The sequence below is a fragment of the Schistocerca cancellata genome, chromosome 3 (assembly GCF_023864275.1).
Source record: "Schistocerca cancellata isolate TAMUIC-IGC-003103 chromosome 3, iqSchCanc2.1, whole genome shotgun sequence".
Lineage (NCBI taxonomy): Eukaryota > Metazoa > Arthropoda > Insecta > Orthoptera > Acrididae > Schistocerca > Schistocerca cancellata.
In genome coordinates, this window is record NC_064628.1 from 43,954,967 (window position 1) to 43,978,572 (window position 23,606).

The following is a 23,606-nucleotide window of genomic DNA, read 5'->3' on the forward strand; positions in this document are numbered from 1 at the left end:
ACTCTCCCAATGAATCTCAACCTGGTACCCGCCTTACCAACAATTAATTTTATATGATCATTCCACTTCAAATCGTTCCGCACGCATACTCCCAGATATTTTACAGAAGTAACTGCTACCAGTGTTTGTTCCGCTATCATATAATCATACAATAAAGGATCCTTCTTTCTATGTATTCTCAATACATTACATTTGTCTATGTTAAGGGTCAGTTGCCACTCCCTGCACCAAGTGCCTATCCGCTGCAGATCTTCCTGCATTTCGCTACAATTTTCTAATGCTGCAACTTCTCTGTATACTACAGCATCATCCGCGAAAAGCCGCATGGAACTTCCGACACTATCTACTAGGTCATTTATATATATTGTGAAAAGCATTGGTCCCATAACACTCCCCTGTGGCACACCAGAGTTTACTTTAACGTCTGTTGACGCCCTATAAAAACAACCACCTCATGTCGTACTGTCAGCCCGTGTATTCGAGACCTTTCTGCCACCAGCATGTCATTCTGATGACTACTATGGAACTGTTTCAGGGTTGGACATTGAATCTCGATGCGCTTGTTCCTGTATTCTGTCGATGAGTTGGCTGCTGTCTAGTAACCAATGCCAGTATACATTTACCAGTGATTCCGGTCTGGTTTCGCTTACGTTAAATAAAGTATATCACTCGGGCATCTTCAAAACACAGAGAGCTACTAACTTTGGAAGTAGGGTCTGCCCAGAGTGTTACAATAAAGACGAGGCGCGACAAGAGCCCTTGCGATGAAAGTCGTGCCGTACGTACAAACAGTGCACTACACTGGAGCTCACATGGCGTGATAAGGGTCGTCAACAACGCAGTCTGGTGGTACAATAAGAACTTTTTCTTCCCAAAGCTCTGGTATCAAGGTCATCATTTGCACGAACGATGCCTCCATATACATGTAGACTCTAGAGCAGAGATAACCACTATCTCAAAGAGTCTTTTTCTTTTGTATAGTTAATCCCGTTTTACGAGGGTCCTCTGGTTTTTAATTATATATCAAATTTATTTTACTTTGTCTTTGTGGGTAGTTGCCCTTCCTGTCCCCACAGAAGTTAGTTAACCTGAGATGTGTGAGTATGGTAACAAAACACCACGACAACCAAATTGATAAGTAAACGACTTAAACAATTAGGTATACCCTACTGGCCATTAAAATTGCTACACCAAGAAGAAATGCAGATGATGAACGGGTATTCATTGGACAAATATATTATATTAGAACTGACATGTGATTACATTTTCACGCAATTTGGGTGCATAGATCCTGAGAAATCAGTACGCAGAACTACCACCTGTCGCCGTAATATCGGCCTTGATACGCCTGGGCATTGAGTCAAACAGAGCTTGGATGGCTTGTACAAGTGCAGCTGCCCATGCAACTACAACGCGATACTACAGTTCGCCAGAGTATTGACTGGCGTATTGTGACGAGCCACTTGCTCGGTCACCATTGACCAGACGTTTTCAATTGGTGAGAGATCTGGAGAATGTGCTGGCCAGGGCAGCAGTCGAACATTTTCCGTATCCAGAAAGGCAGGTACACGACCTGCAACATGCGGTCGTGCATTATCCTGCTGAAATGTAAGGTTTCACGGGCATCGAATGAAGGGTAGAGCCACGGGTCGTAACACATCTGAAATGTAACGTCCACTGTTCAAAGCGCCGTCAATGCGAACAAGAGGTGACCGAGACGTGTAACCAATGGCACCCCATACCATCACGCCTGGTGATACACCAGTATGGCGACGACGAATACACGCTTCATTTGTGAGTTCACCACGATGTCGCCAATCACGGATGCGACCATCATGATGCTGTAAACAGAACCTGAATTCATCCGAAAAAATGACTTTTTTCCATTCGTGCACCCAGGTTCGTCGCTGACTATACCATCGCAGGCGCTCCTGTCTGTGATGCAGCGTCAAGGGTAATCGCAACCATGGTCCCCGAGCTGATAGTCCACGCTGCCACAAACGTCGTCTAACTGTTCGTGCAGATGGTTTTTGCCTTGCAAACGTCCCCATCTGTTGACTCAGGGATCGAGACGTGGCTGCACGATCCGTTACAGCCATGAAGATGCCTGTGATACGAGGCTGTTGGGCTCCAGCACGGCGCTCCGTATTACCCTCCTGAACCCACCGATTCCATATTCTGCTAACAATCATTGGATCTCGACCAACGCGAGCAGCAATGTCGCGATGCGATAAACCGCAATCGCGATAGGCTACAATCCGGCCTTTATCAAAGTCGGAAACTTGATGGTATGCATTTCTCCACCTTAAACGAGGCATCACAACAACGTTTTACCAGGCAACGCCGGTCAACTGCTGTTTGTGTATGAGAAATAACCGGTTGGAAACTTTCCACATGTCACGCTGCAGTCATGGACTGTGCGGCTGTTCCCGGCAGAGGTTCGAGTCCTCCCTCGGGCATGAACGTGTGTGTTTGTCCTTAGGATAATTTAGGTTAAGGAGTGTAAGGTTAGGGACTGATGACCTCAGCAGTTAAGTCCCATAAGATTTCACTCACATTTGAATTTTTTTTTTCCTCATGTCAGCACGTTGTAGGTGTCGCCACCGGCGCCAACCTTGCGTGAATGCTCTGAAAAGGTAATCATTTGCATATCACAGCCTCTTCTTCCTGTCGGTTAAATTTCGTGTCTGTAGCATGTCATCTTCGTGGTGTAGCAATTTTAATAGCCAGTAGTGTAATAATTAAGAATAGAAATTAGCTAGAAAACTGAGGCAGTATTATATTACAATAAGAATAGCGAAAACAGAATAAGGATCGCAGTATACGTAGTCGACATATTTGAATTTTAATTCCTGGAGCCTACCACAATTTAGTCGGCAGCGGCTGAAGCGCGAGAAGACAAGACAGCGCGTTCAGGGGTAGAAGCAGCCAGTGTACCCAGCACTGCAAGTCAGCACGGTGAGCTGAGTCTCGAAAGTGGAGGAGCTGGTGCAGGGATACTGTAAAAGGATTCGGAGTATAAGACGTTGTTTCCACCCTTTCCCGTTGGATCCTGTGGACGACTCCAGAAGTGAACCCAGGCCAAAGGTTTAACAATCCACGCTAAGTTTTATTGTTGTCGACAGTAGAGAATCTGCAGTGTTTATTAAAGTAATTAAAGTAACATTTAGACTTTGTCTCCATGTCGGTCAGTCGTAGGTACTGATGCACAGAAGTCATAGGATACTTCCTAATGTCATATGGGACCTGCTTTGGCCTGGTTTAGTGCATCAACTGATGTGGCACTGACTGTACAAATCGTTGGAAGTCCATTGCAGAAATACTCAGCAAGTCTGTGTCTATAGCCATCCATAATTGCGAAAGTGCTGTCAGTGCAGAATTTTGGACACGAACTGAACTCTCGGTTACGTACCGTAGATGTACAATGAGTTTAATGTCTGGAGGTTTGGGTGGCCAAATCGTACTCTCGAGTTTCCCAGAATTTTCTTCCCAGCAATCGCGAATAATTGTGTCCTAGTGACACAACATCGTTATTTGAGAAGGAGAAGTCCATAAATGGCTGCAAATGTCTCCAGGTGGCTGAAAATAAGCATTTCCAGAGAATGATCGGTTCAGCTGGGCCAGAGGACCTAGTGAATTCCAAATAAACATAGCCCACACTATTATGGACAACCTGATTCCATGGCTTCGTGGGGCCTCGCTACACTCGAACCCTAGCATCAGTTCTTACCAACTGAAATCGGGGCTCATCTGACCACACCACGATATTCCAGACGTGTAGGGTCCAACTGATATGATCACGAACCCAGGACAGGCATTGCAGGCGATGTTGTGCTGTTAGAAAAGGCACTCGTGTTGGTCGTCTGCTGCCATAGCCCATTAACGCCAAATTTAGCCAGACTGTCCTAACGGATACATTCGTCGTACGTCCAACATCGATTTCTGCGGTTATTTCATGCAGTGTTGTTTGTCCATTAACAATGACAGCTTTACGCAAACAGCGCTGCTTTCAATCGTTAAGTGGAGGCCATCGGCCACTGCGTTGACGGTGGTGAGAGGTGATGCCTGAAATCTGGTGTTCTCATCACGCTCTCGACACTGTGGATCGTGGAATACTAAATTTCATAACGATTTCCGAAACGGAATGTCTCATGCATCTAGCGCCAACTGTCATTCCACATTCAAAGTCTGTTAATTCCCGTACTGCAGCCATAATAACGTTGTAAACCTGTTCAGATGTATCACCTGCGTACAAATGACAGCTATGCCAGCGCACAGTCCTTTTATACCTTGTGTACGTGGTACTGCCGCCATCTGTGTATGGGCATATTGCCTTCCCATCAATTTTGCCACATCATTAAAATTGAAAACAGAGGTAATATTTCGTAAACTGCGGTGTTTCACTTCACTGCCACCAAGATTCGTGAGCAGTGGGGTGATACGCCACTATCAAGAGAGACACAAGCTGATTGGTTGGTTTGGAGTGGAGGAGACTAAACTGCAAGGTCATCAGTCCCTTCATCTGCTAAGTGACAAATCAAGAGTAGTCGTCAAAGACAGGAAGCGAAAGATAAATCCTGTGTAGCTAACACAATAAAAAAGCCAAAGATAAGAACCCAGAGAAAAACAGCACAGACAAGTCGTTAAAAGATCAGTCAAGGCAGGGTATTAAAACGAGGAAATGAAAAAGAATAAAGAGAATAAAAAGGTGGAAAGGTAGAGGCCAGGCTGCGACACCGAGCAAGGTCCGCCAAGGCACTCGTGAGAGGTGGGCAGGGAGCATGAAAGGGTGCCACCAACATCTCAGGTTGTCAATGAGGCCAGAAAGGCGTACCTTACAGGTATGAATAGAGACCACGTTTGTGGGCGAAACATAGCACCAGATCAGTTGCTTTGGCATAGTCTGCTAGCACCGGAATTAGTGTGCCAGGAAGATTAAGATTCCCCCTCAAAACAGCCAAATTACGGCAGTCTATGAGAAAGTGAGCCACTGTCAGGGGTCTTTGCATCAGCAATGAAGGGTATTCTCACATCTCACATCGGAGAATGTGGCCATGAGTCAGCCAAGTGTGGGCAATGCAGAGTCTATGTCCATGTGAGAAGCATGCAGGAAAGACTGCCAGTCATTGTGGTCTCCTTAACTGTCCTTGATTTATTTGGGGAGATCAGGATAGACCACTCTGAGTTCCAGACCTCCAGCAGTCGATGGTGTATAAGACGCCAAAGGTCTAGTTCTGGGACCACCATTCCCAGAATTGGCATCCTGGTGGACAGCTTGACCAACTGGTCAGCTCATTAAGTTTCCGAAATCCCTCCACGACTGAGGGTCCAGACGAATACCACTGGCCATCCAGCTTCATGGAACTCTGAGACAACATCCTGCATAGCAGTAACCAGTAGATGGGGAGAGTAGTATTAGTCTATAGTAGTCTATAGCCTGAAGGCTGTTAAGGGAGTCGCTACAGATTAGGATACCCTTTCCAGTGCAAGAACGAAAATGAGCAAGGACTAGTTTTATGGCCATCAATTCATCAGTGAAGACACTGCAGCCGTTTGGTAGAGAGCGGAGTTCACTGCACCCTGCATGTGTGTATGTCGACTGTTGAGCCATTGGTGAACACCGCTTCTGAATCAAGATGCGTCTCAAGGACAGCCAAGAATAGGCAGCGAAAAATCGTGGGGTCAGTGGAATATTTTGGACCAATGGAGATTTCGAGACAAATCCGAAGTCTGGGTGCAAGCTTATGCGGGGGCAGATGCGATTTCTTCCTGACCAGAGGCAACAGCAGAGGGAGTTGCACTTCTGAAAAGGGACACTGCAGGCGTGCAACAACAGTAGGCGCAGTTCTGGGTCGCTGGTGTTGGAGATGAAGCAACCTTCTAGGGAACAGGACACTGTAGTTGCAATGTTCAAGGAAGCTACGAATGCTTACAGGGTAATTCAGCAGCTGTTGTTAGCACCTGATAGCTAATAGACTGTAGCCTCGGTTGTTCACAGCGCTAGTTCAGAAGGCTCCTGTCGCTAATCGGACCTCACCTCATGATGAAGGGGTGAGGGTGAAGCTGAACCATAGACATGACTCCAACAATGAAAATAAAAGAGAATCAAGGCTTTGTAGAGCCACACAAGGATAAAGCGATCTGCACCCCAGTTAGTGTTACTGAAGCAGTGAATTTTATTGAAGTGTCAGCAGCAGTTTCACTTACGTTGGCGAAGGTAGCGAAGCCACGTAAGCTAAGAATCAAAGACCAGTCCTAAAAAGCGGTGTACCTCAACTAAAATTCACAACTAGGTGAAGCTCTGAGTGTGGATGGACAGTACGATAGCGACAGAAGTGCATTTAAAGAGGGCAAGGATGTGACATTGACAATCCACTGAGAGATGTTTCAGCATTTGATTGTGGATGAGATCTGGCCCTGTGGCAGTATCAGGGCAATGGGCTGGGGCACTGGGGAGTTCTCATTCACTGAATGTAGGATTATCTGGTTCCAGATGGCTGTTAGAAAAATATAGGTGCATTTGCTCCACTCGCAGAAGGTGGGATGGTAGGCCTCAGACATAGTTGCACGAGCATAATGCTCAGCAAAATGATCAGCGACAGAGACTGGATCAATATAAGCGGCACCATCTAAGGAAATACTTGATACACCTGCAGGGGAGTGGATGCTGTAAAGGTATCTGATCTTTCAAAAATGTGTGTGAAATCTTATGGGACTTATCTGATAAGGTTATCAGTCCCTAAGCGTGCACACTACTTAACCTAAATTATCCTAAGGACAGACTCACACACCCACGCCCGAGGGAGGACTCGAACCTCCGCCGGGACCAGCCACGTAGTCCATGACTGCAGCACCTTAGACTGCTCGGCTAATCCCGCGCGGCTATCTGATCTTTGCCTGTACCTATGATGAAGATGTATGTGATCCAAGAGTGGAAATTTACCATTACCACCATTTTTGCTTTTGTTGTTTTATGAAACAGTGAAAATAGGCACAGAGCCATTTTGAAGGTAGCGAGGTGCTCTAGTGAAGGGCGCCGTTTGTGGCATTGGAGAGTCTGCCTATGATCTCTAATGACTGCAGCAATCCTTTAGGTCCACCATGGTAGTATCTTCTGAGAGAGCGATCATGAGGAAGAGGGGATGGCTTTTTGGCTGCCAAAAGAATGGTTGCCATTGTAGGCTTAACAGCTGCACCGATGGGGAGCCAAGGAGGACAGCAGAGGTGAACTATCCCAGTCAGCATTATGGAGACCATCTGGGTGGGCACCCAGGTGAGCAACGCTGAGGGAGTAACGGGATGACTGGGAAGTGGTCACTAGCACACAGGTCATCATGGAACCTCCAGTGTACAGATGGTAGAAGACCATGGCTGTAAAATGAGAGATCAATGGCCAAATAATTTCTGTGTGCCACACTGAAGTGTGTTTGGCATTAGAGTTCAAAAGATAAAGGTCGAGCCATGCCACTAAAGTTTCAATGTCTAATACCACGGCCAGTGATCATTGTACCACCCCACAAAGAGTAATGGACGTTGAAGTTGCCTAAGACTAGAAAATGTGGGAGGAGCTGAGAGATTAATGCAGGAAAAGCATCCTGGAGCATGACATCATTGGGAGGGTGATAAACGTTGAAGGTGGTAAAATCCTGATGGGTCCTACCCAAACAGCTATAGTCTCCAAAGGTATATTAAGAGGGACAAGGTCGCTGTATAGAGAGTCCAGCACATACACACAAACTTCACCTGATACCCCCCAGCCGGCCGGGGTGGCTGAGCGATGCTAGGCGCTACAGTCTGGAACTGCATGACTACTATGGTCGCAGGTTCGAATCCTGCCTCGGTCATGGATATGTGTGATGGCATTAGGTTAGTTAGGTTTAAGTAGTTCTAAGTTCTAGGGGACTGCTGACCTCAGAAGTTGAGTCCCATAGTGCTCAGAGCCATTTGAACCATTTGATACCCTCTCATAGTCAGTATGATTCTTAAAATAACCTTGGGAGCCATGAAGGGCAGGCATTCCAGTTTCTGGAAACCACGTTTCTTGGATGGCAATACGGAATGCAACGTAAGTGTTCAAAAGCTGCCATAGCTCTGCCAGGTGGTGGAAAAATCCGCTACAACTCCACTGGAGGATGAGATAAACAGAATATTGTGGATGCATGAAGCGACCAAGGGGGGTGGGGGGAGTCAGGGTTATGTGCTGCCACCAGCTGAAATGTCAGAGGATCCACTGGCATAGGTTCTGTCACACGTTGCCTGATGAGATCTAGTTTCTCAGTGGTCACCAGGATCTCCACCTTGGAAGCGGAAGGAATACATGCACAGTCTGGTTGCGTGGAGGCCATTCTAGTTTCCTTCATCTTAGAGGACTTCTTCTCGTTAGAAGATGAGGATTGGGAAGGTGCTCCCAATTTGGTTTCGTGGCAAGAGGAAATATGAGAAGTCCAACAGCCATCAGCCAGGGTTCCTTCAACCACCAGCTGGAATCTGACTGTGGACCAGTAGGAGTCATGGAAGGAAGACTTCTGAGGGGCCTCTTCCTAGCTTGAGAAGCCAGAGGAGGATATGGGGCCTTCAACTGGGGGATAGCGACCATTGTACCTGGCAGATGGGGAGGCTATGCGCCTGAAATGGGTGCAGTGGAAGCACCAGAAGGGCCCCCAGTCACCTGGTGGGAAATGTATCAGATGGCAGCTGTGAGGGCTCACAGTAGGAGGACCAACAGAGGAAGGCACCGTCGATAGATAAGGCGACGATGTTGCAGCTTTATTGCAAGATTGTGTCATTTGTGTGGAATTAAGATGTTCATACTCTGACCTCTTAAGAGATTGTCAAGAGTCTTATACCCCTGGAGATTTTTCTTATACATCAAAATGGAGTAATCTGATTAGCAGGGAGAGTGGAGTTCGCCCCAGTTTACACAGATTGGGGGGGGATACAAGGAATGTTTCGTGCAGCAGATGTCCACAATCCTTGCAGACAGGGATCTGAACTTCATACATCTGAAGCATTTCATTTGAGAAAGAACATAAGGTTTCACATTACACTGGTAGACCATCACCTTGACCTTCTCAGGCAATGTGTCACCATCTAAAGCCAAGATGAAGGCCCCAGTAGCAACTTTGTTTTCCCTTGGTCCCCTTTGTACACAGCAGTTGAAGTACATACCCCACCACCCAAAGCTGGCCCGCAGCTGAGAATTAAAAAGAAGATCATACTGAAAGATGACGCCCTGGTCCATTTTCACTCTTGTGGGAAGTGACAGTTACAGGAATGTCACACAACATTTCACAAGAGAGCAGCCCCTGTGACTGGGTAGAAGATAACGTTTCAATAAAGAGGGAATCGCTCATCTTAGAAATGGCTGCAACTTCTCTGTATTTGTCTTGAATGTGGCCTTTGAGGCCAAAAAGGTGACCCCACTGATTCTGGTACAGACCAGGTATTGGGGGAAGGATGTTTTCCCCTTGTTATCTATTCCTGTGTTCCTCTCATGGCGTGGCCAGGGAAGGAAATGCATTTGGATTGTATTTAATTACATCATAACATGGCCTTTCCATCTGAAGAGACTGCTGGAGCCGTGAGCCCACCAGCAGGAGAAAGTTTAACTAACTTCTTGTGTTAACCATCTGCCATGGTGCCACTCATTCCGAATGATACTACAATTAGCGACCTTCCCTGCACAACATGCAATTCTGTAAAATTTGGAAAAGATGGAAGGTCAAACATAATAATGGGGACCATATAATCGTTAATAGAAGGTGAAGATAGCGCTGGGGCTGAAACCAGAAATCAAGACCAAAATCGTGAACCAAGTCCAGGCAGAATCTGCACTAACAGGATGAACCAAGTCCAGGTAGGGTCTGCATCGAAAGGATCATCCGCCGGAAAGTCGGAGGAAGTGAGAGATAGTCGAGGGTAGGTTTCCAGCACAGAAAGAGGAAGTCGTGCTGAAACAGGTGGGGCCCCATGGTAGCCAAACAAGTACACACCAAAGAGTGGTGAGCCCCCTGAGTGTAACAGAGAGACAGCTCAAAGGTTGAACCGGATGGGCACGCTTAGAATGTCGCTCCATCTTGATTGCACAGTAAGATTTATTAATTTTCATACTGGTAGTAACACTGTCTAAGTAACGTCGCGCAGGCAGTGAACTTTATGGACGTGTTTAAGTATATTTCTGCTGGCGAGAAATTACTAAGGCTTAGCTTTAAGTATTTAAGGAGCGAAGTTATGTTGTCTGCAGAGTATCACTCCCGAGTATAATGGTAGGTTGGGCACGGCGTACTATCAGCCTGTTAACTACTCAGGTGTTGTGATATTGTCGTCGATGATGGAGTTTTGGTCGTGACTTGTAATTTAGTGGATAGTTTCCGCTTGGAGAATATCTAATCAATTGCTTCCGGCTTTTACAAACAATCCTGGCGAGGTGTGCTGAGTCCTGCGTGGCAGAGAGCATTAATCTCCCCAACGTAGATTAGCTGTGCTATGACATCTATACAAAATAAAGTTTACGTGAGTGAAATTATAGCGTGTGGGTTTTGTACCACTAGTATCGGTATACTCGATTTTGAGCAAGTTCTATGAATTATGATAAGCGACATCTTTTATTTGGTTTCGATGCAATTACGAACGTACAACCACTTCTTTTGGGCACACTGGGTCTCCACAATACGGATAACTTTTGTCAAATTAGTTTTTCTTCGTTTGTAGGTGTATTAAAATTCCCCAATTGTGGTCGTGTTGTAAACTTAATTCATACTGATAACCGTACTGGAAGTAAGATCAATTGAGATGATAGATTGAGGAAGTGCGGCTGGTCTTGAAGGACGTAGTACTGGTTGGAGGTCAAAGTAAATATTTGATAACGCACCCCTGTACTCTGCCGCTTACTGTAACAGTGCGTTATGTCAATGTCCGTTATGAATTAGGGTTTGACTTTCTAATTCCTCTCAGTCAGCCGATGCATTTTTGTTGTCTTCTTCGGTAACATAATTTTCAGATTCAGACTGCGAATCAATCTGGTCACGACAGATATGAGAAATGTTTCGAATCTTATGGAGGGAAGTGGCGTGCGCCAAGTATCTATGATCCGTGTAAACATTATATTGTATTTAAATGTTTTCGTATTTAAATGTTTGTGTATCTTGTAGTGTTGGCAGAAGAGCCAACACTGTGTTGCAAGAGGAGGCCGAAATGCACGAGTCAAATCACGCAGGTGGCGCTAGGTCTGAAACAGGATACGTAATGAATGCTATAAAGAAAAGTACGTAGCTGCTGGAATACTTAACTTTAATCCATCATTTGTATACAGCATTCTTGATGATACAAGTGAGGCTCTCTCTAGAAATGGTTAATGGCGCCTTGCTAGGTCGTAGCCATGGACTTAGCTGAAGGCTATTCTAACTATCTCTCGGCAAATGAGAGAAAGGCTTCGTCAGTGTAGTCGCTAGCAAAGTCGTCCGTACAACTGGGGCGAGTGCTAGTACGTCTCTCTAGACCTGCCGTGTGGTGGCGCTCGGTCTGCAATTACTGACAGTGGCGACACGCGGGTCCGACATGTACTAATGGACCGCGGCCGATTAAAAGCTACCACCTAGCAAGTGTGGTGTCTGGCGGTGACACCACATATCGTATTTCAAGAACCGGAGATCGGGGATCACCCAGGAACTGTCTAAACGAACTTGGAAAACCGTCTAAAAATCAAACTCAGCCACAAAGTTGTGATCCCTGTGCTAATGCACTGTGTCAGAGGTGGTCACCTCTGCCTCAGAGACTACTTTAAGGAAAATTCGTGTCAGAATGAGAAATTAAAGATCATCGCGCTATAGGTGTGTGGCGAAAGACGGACAGTGAAGTTTGGATTAGCATCAGAGTACATTACTTAAGGACAACCACCTTAGTGGTTGGGGGCCTCCCGTTAGATACTGTGTGGGAGTGTTCTGTTCCCATTAAAAGGAAAATAAAGACCAAAGGCAGAAAAAACGAAAATAAACCAGATACACCTAAACACAGCATAAAGTAAACTCTCATAATGAAAAATTTGCTCCTCGCTAGAAACAGAAGATTGCATGCCATTTCAAAGAAAATCAGGAGGATCTTCAGAAAAACAAGAAATTAAAACAGTCTTTACAATAAATAGTCGTAACAAAAAGGTATTTATAAATGGTAAAAAAGGTACAACAGTTAAACAAATATAGGAAGGATGCTATGTGTCAGCATAGACGCTTAGGATGCCAGTATGGACAAAAATAACAAATCCTAATGTTTGTATAAGAGGTGCGGACTGTTAGGACGATAAGCTCTAAAAGTGCTTAAATATTTTTGACTGGAAGTGCTGTGAACGGCTAAGTGTGAGTGTGAACTGAAATCGTAAGGTATCATCGTGATTTACATTATGTTTTGCGGGATGCGATGCTTGGGCTGCGTAGGAGCCATACCTGGCGGATCTCAGAAATGATTTATTGTGCCCTGCGCTTCACTTTGTATACAGACAAGATTTCCTGGTTCTCATAACAGACATAGCGAGGGCACCAACACTTTCCGAGCAAACACGAGGCGGATGTACCATGCAACGAAAATCCGTCAGGAACAGCTGCGGATGCATTGTGAGAGCGTGACAAAAAGTTCCCAAACTCCCAGACAAAATAGCAATGGTGCGTTTCCTCATGACTTCTTTAGAGTACACAGCTGAACATTAACAAACTACCGTTTGGCGATTGAAATCTCTTCGTTTCCTCAGTTTCTATCTCATCACACGTGGCAAGAACCACTGGCTGAAAGTTAAGATCATATGATCTATCGACATCTACTGGTAAGTATAAGCTGCACTTTGCGACACAGCTCGAAGGGGGTTTGCACCGCTATGCTCCTGATTGCGAGACCGGTACTGCGCAACTTCGCTGATCATATCAGCCCTCTTGTATCGACTTATTTTCTTTGCTGGAATGGAGTATGAGAGATCTTACCTGAGGCTGGCAAGTAGCGTCGGTCTGAGCAAGACCAGAAGGAAAAAGATGCCCGTGGCCGTAGAGGGCTCGAACATCTTTCTGCCCCACTGCCGGAACTCGTGCTCTGGGTTCCGCAGGCAGTTGCACTCCTGGCCGAAGGCGACGGAGGAGATGACGTCAGTGGTGAACCGCGCTATCAGCTCCCGAACTTCCACAGACTCCCCGCGGTCCTCCATTTCCCCCACCACGTCCGCCATCTCCCTCCCGCAGTCCTGGATAATCTGTCAGAGAAACAAACAAAATGTCTCGCTGCCAATGTACATAGCAGGATAGTGTGCTTCAGCAGACTACCATGTTACAGGGTTATGAACGAGTCTGTAAATATTTCATTTTTTTTTTATTCGACGTCACTGAAACATACACTCTGTGATCAAAAGTATCCGGACGCCCCCAAACACATACGTTTTTCATATTAGGTGCATTATGCTGCCATCTACTGCTACGTACTCCATATCAGCGACCTCAGTAGTCATTAGAAATCGTGAGAGAGCAGAATGGGGCGCTCTGCGAAACTCACAGACTTCAAACGTGGTCAGGCGATTGGGTGTCACTTGTGTCATACGTCTGTACGCGAGATTTCCACACTCCTGAACTTCCATACTTAATCTGTTTCCGATGAGATAGTGAAGTGGAAACGTGAAGGGACACGAGCAGCACAATAATGTACAGGCCTACCTCGTCTGTTGACTGACAGAGACTGCCGACACTTGAAGAGATCGTAATGTGTAATAGGCAGACATATATCCAGACCATCGCGTAGGAATTCCAAACTGCTCAGGATCCACTGCAAGTACTACGACAATTAGGTGGGAGGTGAGAAAACTTGGATTTCATGGTTGAGCGGCTGCTCATAAGCCACACATCACTCTGGGAAATGCCAAACGACGCCTAGCTTGGTGTAAGGAGCTTAAACATTGGACGATTGAACAGTGGCAGAACGTTGTGTGAAGTGACGCATCACTGTACACTATGTGGCGATCCGATGGCAGGGTGTGGGTACGGCGAATGCCCGATGAACGTTATCTGCCAGCGAGTGTGGTGCCAACAGTAAAGCTAAGAGGCGGCGGTGTCATGGTGTGGTCGTGTTTTTCATGGAGGGGTTTGCACCCCTTGTTGTTTAGTGGGGCACTATCACAGCACAGGCATACACTGATGTTTTAGGCACCTTCTCGCTTTCCACTGTTGAAGAGCAATTCGTGGATGGCGATTGCACCTTTCAACACGATCGAGCACCTGTTCATAATGCACGGCCTGTGGTGAAGTGGTTACACGAGAATAACATCCCTATAATGGACTGGCCTGCACAGAGTCAAATGGGTCAAATGGCTCTAAGCACTATGGAACTTGACATCTGAGGTCATCAGTCCCCTAGACTTAGAACTACTTAAACCTAACTAACCTACGGACATCACACACATCCATGCTCGAGACAGGATTCTAACGTGCGACCGGAGCAGCAGCGCGGCTCCAGACTCAAGCGCCTAGAACCGTAGAACCGCTCGGCCACAGCAGCCGGCCCTGCACGGAGTCCTGAACCGAATCCTATAGAACACCTTTGGGATGCTTGGAACGCAGACCTCGTGCCAGGCCTCACCGACCGACATCGATACCTCTCCTCAGTGCAGCACTTTGTGAAGAATGGGCTGCCATTCCGCAAATATCCTTCCAGCACCTGATTGAACGTATGCCTGCGAGAGTGGAAGCTGTCATCAAGGCTAAAAGTGGAACAACACCATACTGAATTCCTGCATTACCGATGGACGGCGTTGTAAGTCACTTCCCGTCAGGTGTCCTGATACTTTTGATCACATAGTGTATCTTCCACGCTAAGGACATATAAATACTAAAATTCACACAATACTGAAACGTCGCAGTGCAAAGGAAACAAAATCACTCATCAGAATTGAGTTCAGAGACGATCAAACTAGGTAAGCAATGCAGTTGAAGGTGTACTTCATGAACATCCACACAAAAGTTGCGCTGTCAGTTTGAGTACAGTTGCAGTCAAAGGTAGGTGATTCTGATCGGCAAAAGGAACACTTCAACCAGAGAAAACTATAGACTAGGAGTTTGCAAAATCAGCCAATAATAGACCTGATGTCGCACAAATTATTTGTGGAACAGATGACAGTTTCTCACTGGTGCCAAGGCGGTAGGGAAGAGAAGATTAGCGGTGGGACAGCTGAAACATGTGTGCTTTATCTGAAATCGGTGAAAAGACACCCCCCACGCTGCCTTCTACACGCAGTACTGGTCAGCATACCTGTAGATCAGGGACGACCAAGAATTCGGCACGCGAGTAGTGCTCTTGCTCGTGTGCCATAGCTCTCTCGGCTGGTTGCAAACTTGCCCCACCGCAACGCCTCGGTGTCTCAGCGTGAGGAGGGGGAAGAGAGGAAAACGGCGAAAGTTTCGCATTTAAATGGCAATACAGTCCCAAATTTCACAACACTATAGACCACAAACAAAACAAATTTTTAGTGTTATTTAAGTTTTGTCTGCTACAAGCTGTCAGCAACGTAGTGACACAGACAGTTTCACAGATTTTCGCAGTCTGGTTGCCACATAATCGTGATGAATTTAGTTTCATAATCGGAAAGAAGTCTTTCATACAAATATAATGATCCATACATTGCTACCGCATTTTCAGTCTTATTATGGAGATGTGCAAACTCTTTCTGATGGAAACAACATAGTCCTCCGGGACATTTTCAACGTAAAAGAATTTGGCTTTTAAACAGAAATTACATTGCAGATCAGTCAGTTCCATTTGTAAATACACAGGGGCACTTTCATCTGAAACTGCAAACAGTTAAGAGTCCGCAGCTCGTGGTCGTGCGGTAGCGTTCTCGCTTCCCGCGCCCGGGTTCCCGGGTTCGATTCCCGGCGGGGTCAGGGATTTTCTCTGCCTCGTGATGACTGGGTGTTGTGTGATGTCCTTAGGTTAGTTAGGTTTAAGTAGTTCTAAGTTCTAGGCGACTGATGATCATAGATGTTCAGTCCCGTAGTGCTCAGAGCCATTTGAACCCTTTGAACCAAAACATTTCGAAAACAGGTGTAAGTTGGGAAATGTCCGCAAAACGTTTAGAAAACTGTCCATATAATTCTTTCAAGGCCACAATGAATTCTTCAAACCGCACGTTTTCTTTAACGCCAGTGGTATTAGGAAATTTGACGGTGTGCTTTCTTCAGAATTTTTCACTGCGATTTTCTTTTTAAACGCACCTCCATAAAATCAGAAATGACTTGTTTCTCATCTCGCAATATCTTACTGTGGTAGTGTGTAGTCGAATTCACTTAAAATGCGAGGTCTGCAATCCATTCCACGTGTTCTACTTTTCGTTTCTGCGTCCCTTTTTCCTCCTTAAATTCAAAAATAGGTGGTTTCAAATCGTAAATCCCTCCAGGCATGGTTCAAATGGCTCTGAGAACTACTTAAACCTAACTAACCTAAGGACATCACCCAGTCATCACGAGGCAGAGAAAATCCCTGACCCCGCCGGGAATCGAACCCGGGAACCCGGGCGCGGGAATCGAACCCGGGAACCCGGGCGCGGGAAGCGAGAACGCTACCGCACGACCACGAGCTGCGGACCCTCCAGGCATGCCCTTTGACTTAACTAGAGTACTTTGAAGTAATACTCAGGATGATTCTCGAAGATACGCAAATATTTTAATATGTTATTCTACAAGTGAAATGAAAGAAAAAAGTTCACATAAACTTAGGTCCGGAAATGTTTGGTTACGGAGTTAGGCAAATAAAATATTTTGCCTGAAATTTAGCAACTTCGCTAATGTGAAGCCATCGCAAAAGTGTTCGAGGTTAAAGTAAAGCACGATTTCCATTTACTTTCTTGTTATTGGTCTGGCGAATCTAATAATATATATCATGTATGACGCTCTATAAACTTTAGGCCAAAACTAACCTTATGCGAAGCAATATTTGATCAAGTCATCATTCCATCATTATGACATATACCTTGGAGTACTGTTCTGATCACTAGAGTGTGAGCCGGCTTCCTGGATTACGTCTGACCTCTCGCCTTACGACTGTATATAAATAACATTCAGACATGCTGGTGGCAATAGATGAATGGAATGGGAACATTACGCTCTGCATGAGACTTTCAATTTACTTAGAGAACATAGCTGTGAGCAAAGAGAGATGGCGTTTTCAGGTTAATTATTCACTGGGTAATTAGCTGGAAAATGTGAAAAGTCAGTTCTGCTATTTCCTCATGGGCGGCAATCAGCCTAGAAGAGTGTGACGTAGGAACTACCGATTTTTTCGAGTGAAGCCTACAGGGAAAGCGTATTTCGTCATGCAGATTAAAATTTATTATTTGTAAGGTTTAATCTGTACTTGCATAAGAGGCATAAACACTAAAGGGAAACATAAATAAAATTTCCATCGTCTGTCCAAATGTTACTGCGGATTAAGCAAAACATTTTTCTGCTGGAAAGTGCCAAAATTACCAAGTGATGATTTGAGGAATCAATGAAACTACAATCGGTTCGGGACCTATGGATTCTAGCAGGATTCACATTCTGCCTACACTCTTCCATCAATCCTGATATAAGAAAAATATTTACAGGCTACGAGAGATAAGTTTTGTCTCTCGACCTTTGAATCTGTAGCAGAAAATGATTACACCGTGCCCTAGCACCGCATAACGACTCACCTTGAACATGCCCTTCAGTTTGCCAGACGTGAACGTAGGGCTTAACTTGGTTCTCAGCCGTCGCCACTCCTTTCCTGCCAAAGCGAGGAGGTGCCTGTTCAGCGGATCTCCGTTGTCGATGAAATTTCCCCTGTCGTGGAACGTCGCGAAATCCTTGACAAGGACGTTGCGAAGCAGGTCTGGGTCGCGGATAAGCAGCATAGGACGATCAAATCCATAAAATCCGACATACCTCTCACCTGAAATGGCAGGGGAAGACGAGGTAAACTAACAACTCTCTCGTATAATAACAATTACAGGTCACCAAAATGTGTCGTATTCACACTAAATGTGAACTAGGTTCATGGAAGAGACTAATAGAACAACAGGTGCGTATCAACGCTTCAGTGTCGTTTGAGAACCCTCACGCTGCCCCGCCCCTTTTTATGCAAGTGTTAAGTCCCGAAAACCCCAAGGACTCCTGCAACTACCATCTATATGCCGACGACATCCAACTGTTCATAAGTGCGAGCCCCAAGAACATTGCTGACGCAGTAGCGAGTATGAACGTAGATCTTTGCTCTGGTTCTCGATGGGCACAGAACCTAGGTCTGAAACTAAACCCCAAGAAATCTCAGGTTATACTTATATCTCATCCAAAGTTAATCAGTCGGTACTTTCGCGAAACAGTCCCTCAAATACTCCTCAATGGCACCCAACTACCATACCAAAAAACAGTAAAAGACCTTGGAATGATCTTGGATGAACACCTAAACTGGGAAGAACAAACAGTCACAGCTTGCCGGAAATCGCTCTCCTCCCTACATGCAATTCAAAAATTTAGAAAAATATTTCCAACCCATGTTAAACAAAAGTTAGTCCAAACACTAGTCTTGCCTAATCTTTACTACTGTGATGTAGTTCAACACGGCACAAATAGTGAAAATTCGAGATGCCTCGAGCTAGTGATGAATGCTTGCGTTAGATACGTATGCAATATACGGTTGTATGATCATATCAGTCCTTCATACTCCCAGCTAGGTTGGATACGCCCACATAAGGCACGTGATCTCCACACGATGTGCTTACATCATCGATTTCTTAGCCACTGGTGCCCCCAATACTTATCTTCTCACATTAAACACCTATCATCATTCCACAACCGCAATACCAGATCAGATACGTCTAGCATCTTGGCTGTACCTTTACATAACACAAAATCTTTCTCCGTGTCATTCTCCATTTCAGCCATACGACTATGGAACGCGCTCCCCTGTGATCTGCGTCTTATCAAGAACCACTTAACATTCAAGAGGGAACTCAAGACTTACATATTAGAGACGGTATAGCCACCATTGTTGTGCCCCTCTCATCTTTTTCTTTCTCCTCTCCATCATAGATTCGAATTTTACCATTCTATTTCTCTTCCTCTAACCTATCTACCTCTTCTATAACTCTTTCATCCCATTCTATCGTCTTATGTATCTGCTTGATGAGAATAACTCACAAACTGCAAGAATATAACGAGAAAATTCCCAACTAGCAATAGGACTGACGTTCATAAAAGAAAAAAATATGTTTACTTTCATATACATAGTCATTAATATTATTATTATTCTTGATTGTTATAATTATTTTTTGATTGTTATAATTATCATTGTACTACTTTTATAATCTCTATTTTCTTCTGTAACATTAATACTGTATAACATGTTATATGTCCTTAATGTTCTGTAGAAACTGAAATTTGTTGAATCTGAGTATGCCTGGATAGGTGTAAGAGAGGGCCTGAAGGCCCTAATCTTGCCAGGTAAAATAAATGCATAAATAAATAAATAAAACTCGGTTAGTGATTGTTGGCTATGTAAGGTCAGCTATAATATATTTCAGCGATCACTATGAGTTGTGACACTGAAACGTTTGTCCCAAAGACAATATCGTGAACAGTCATATCCAGAAAGTTGGGGCTCCGTCTACGTCGAATTGTGCATCCGTAGGTACTAATGGGCCATAAGTGACTGCTTTCGCGGCCCCCCATAGCCTTCCAATCTATCCAGAAGATCTGATGAATGCTACGGATGCCCAAGTTCACAAACGTGTTCTCATGGCCAATCTGTCACAAGAAAGATGGAGGCTGAGCGAGGTGGCGCAGTGGCTAGCACACTGGACTCGCATTCGGGAGGACGACGGTTCAATCCTGCGTCCGGCCATCCTGATTTGGGTTTTCCGTGATTTCCCTAAATCGCTTCAGGCAAATGCTGGGATGGTTCCTTTGAAAGGGCACGGCCGACTTCCTTCCCTTATCCGATGAGACCGATGACCTCGATGTTTGGTCTCTTCCCCCAAACAATCCAATCCAATCCAAAGATGGAGAACTCGACCGAACACCAATTCCTTTAAAATGCTTCATTTTTCTTTTTGTGTTTTTTTCCTTTGTTGTATTTCAGTTCCTCATCTGGGACAGGCTGGCAGTAGCATAGGTGCTGCTCTTCAGCCGAGAGACTTTAAGTATATAAAAGGAGAACATTTAAAACAACATAAACGCATAAACGCATTCTCTGAAAATTATTTCCAGCAGTTAGTTCATGAGCACACGCGAATAGTAAACGGTTGTGAAAACGCACTTGACCTCTTAGAAACAAATAATCCACAGTTAATAACCAGCATCAAAACCGATATAGCGATTAGTGAACACAGTGTTGTCGTAGCGAGATTGATACTGTAATCTCCAGATCCCCGAAAAATAATTGAAAAACATACCTATTCAGAAAAGCAGATAAAAATTCACTTGACGCCTTCCTGAGGGACAATCTCCACTCATTCCAAATTAATAATACAAGTGTAGACGAGATGTGGCTTAAATTCAAAGAAATAGCATCAATAGCGATGCGCGATAACAATGGAGATACTGTCGAAGACAGTGGTGCCAAAGCAGATTTATACCAAATAAACTAACAAACGACGGAGCTGATCCTCCTTGGTACACAGAACGGATTAGAACACTGTTACAGAAACAACGAAACACACATACCAAATTTAAAGCTCGAAATTTAGCGCGGAGTTCAATACGGGACGCCTATAACAGTTTCCACAACGAAACATTGTCTCGAAACCTGGCAGAAAATCCAAAGAGATTCTGGTCGTATGTGAAGTATGTTAGTGGCAAGAAACAATCAGTGCCTTCTCTGCGCGATAACAATGGAGATACTTGCCGACTGATTGATCCGACGTCAGAGAGCGACTTAAAAACTACGAAAATGGGGCGTGGTACAAGTCTACCTCTGCCGATCCACCAAGCCTCCTTTTTAACCGCCGATGCAAACAGAAGGTTGTTACAGGTTCAACGCGTGTATCTGTGGCAGCGTAGCTCCCAAGCGAAAGGTCCGATTGTAATGCAGTTTTTTATTATTTGAAATCGGGATAATTCGTAGCTAGTTGCATAAATGTGTGCACAGTCGTTTAAATTTCATCAGCTAAATTAATAAAAAATGCTCTCTCTTGATATACGTGACGTAATACATAGGAGCTACACCAAGCTACGTAGCACCAGATTGTAGAGCTCAAAAATGTCTAAATAAAAGCCCACGAGAACCTATGTTTATCTTTTACAATGATGACTTTTGTCATGTGAAATGACCTGTTTCAGCACCTACAAAGCAGAAAAACGGTGGTTGTGATTCGACTGTAAAAGATAAACATATTCTCTCGCAGATATTTTTTTAGTTCTTTTTGTGGTCTACAGTTCAGTACTAAATCAAGTGATTTTACTATAGTACGTGTAGGCAGCCTATTGCAAGAGAGCTCAATGACAGCCCACTTTCTTCCGACTTGATTTAGAATTATCGCCAGTGCTTATTGCTTATGTTTCCTGAATTAGCTAAATGTATACTAAAACATAGTGGATGATTATATGCAAGAATTAAAAAAGAAACATATAAATGACAGTAGTGAAACCGATCTCGCGTCGCAATTTCGTGTTTCGTCCCGAAAACTATCTGTGTGAATGCGGGGATAGAGTGTCAATGGTACCGTGTCTACTAGTAAAATATAAAGTTTAAGAAGCACGAAATAAAACTTCAAGATTAAAAAAAACTCTGACACAAGAAACCTCTAAAAACAAAGAAAAATGTATTGCCCATATAAGTTTAATATAAGTAGTAATAATTTGATCCAAGTGTCGTCGCGTCGGCATAATGCTAAGTAAATAAAATAAAAAAGAATACATATAAAAATCATAAAGTATGAAATTAAAATACAAGTAAGCTACCTGGGCAACGTAGGTAAATAGGTAAGCTACCTGGGCAACGTAAGTAAATATCAAAACAACAATATCAAATCGTTGGGTCTAAGTCTTAAGTAATGTACTCGGAAAAATTCGCAATACAGACAGAATCTGCCCTCACGCGACTGTCCTTTCTGGTCGCCGAATACGTCACGCACCACGCGTCGCATGCCACACACTGTGAGATTCGTGCTCGCCTTTTAATGAAGCGTGAATTACTGCGCTATCATCAAACCACTGCAGGACATATAACTCGTAAGGTAGATTACTGCATGAAACCAAGTTCGCATACAATTATGTTAAAGTAACTGTAAGAGTAATTCTACTCCTTAACAATGTTAGGCCAATTAAAGACGGATTGGTTTTTCATATTTTATATAATAAGTAATTAAAACTTCACTAGCGATTTTGAGGTGTGGATGGGGGACGCACAGGACTGGAAGAGATGATGCCAAACAGAAGAGGCTTATACCCAACAATAGCGGAAGTGTGCTCTTCTACAAACGACAGCTGCTGATAAATTCTTTTTTTTTTAATGTACTTAGCGTCCCTCTACGCGACGACGCTTGGATCAAAATATTACTACTTACATTGAACTTAAAGGGGCAATATACACTCCTGGAAATTGAAATAAGAACACCGTGAATTCATTGTCCCAGGAAGGGGAAACTTTATTGACACATTCCTGGGGTCAGATACATCACATGATCACACTGACAGAACCACAGGCACATAGACACAGGCAACAGAGCATGCACAATGTCAGCACTAGTACAGTGTATATCCACCTTTCGCAGCAATGCAGGCTGCTATTCTCCCATGGAGACGATCGTAGAGATGCTGGATGTAGTCCTGTGGAACGGCTTGCCATGCCATTTCCACCTGGGGCCTCAGTTGGACCAGCGTTCGTGCTGGACGTGCAGACCGCGTGAGATGACGCTTCATCCAGTCCCAAACATGCTCAATGGGGGACAGATCCGGAGATCTTGCTGGCCAGGGTAGTTGATTTACACCTTCTAGAGCACGTTGGGTGGCACGGGATACATGCGGACGTGCATTGTCCTGTTGGAACAGCAAGTTCACTTGCCGGTCTAGGAATGGTAGAACGATGGGTTCGATGACGGTTTGGATGTACCGTGCACTATTCAGTGTCCCCTCGACGATCACCAGTGGTGTACGGCCAGTGTAGGAGATCGCTCCCCACACCATGATGCCGGGTGTTGGCCCTGTGTGCCTCGGTCGTATGCAGTCCTGATTGTGGCGCTCACCTGCACGGCTCACCTGCACGGCGCCAAACACGCATACGACCATCATTGGCACCAAGGCAGAAGCGACTCTCATCGCTGAAGACGACACGTCTCCATTCGTCCCTCCATTCACGCCTGTCGCGACACCACTGGAGGCGGGCTGCACGATGTTGGGGCGTGAGCGGAAGACAGCCTAACGGTGTGCGGGACCGTAGCCCAGCTTCATGGAGACGGTTGCGAATGGTCCTCGCCGATACCCCAGGAGCAACAGTGTCCCTAATTTGCTGGGAAGTGGCGGTGCGGTCCCCTACGGCACTGCGTAGGATCCTACGGTCTTGGCGTGCATCCGTGCGTCGCTGCGGTCCGGTCCCAGGTCGACGGGCACGTGCACCTTCCGCCGACCACTGGC

The 23,606-nt window shown here is 45.1% G+C and overlaps 1 protein-coding gene across 1 annotated transcript in view; it reads right to left on the reverse strand.

Annotated features, from left to right (window-relative positions):
* Positions 1–23,606, reverse strand: part of LOC126176889 (cytochrome P450 6k1-like) — a 69,049-nt gene that overhangs the window by 22,543 nt on the left and 22,900 nt on the right. Inside the window, exons 3-4 of the mRNA XM_049924091.1 lie at positions 17,690–17,928; positions 12,966–13,228 (exon numbers count right to left, since the gene is read on the reverse strand). Of these exons, the coding sequence (XP_049780048.1) occupies positions 12,966–13,228; positions 17,690–17,928 (502 nt within the window). The remainder of the gene's footprint in view (positions 1–12,965; positions 13,229–17,689; positions 17,929–23,606) is intronic.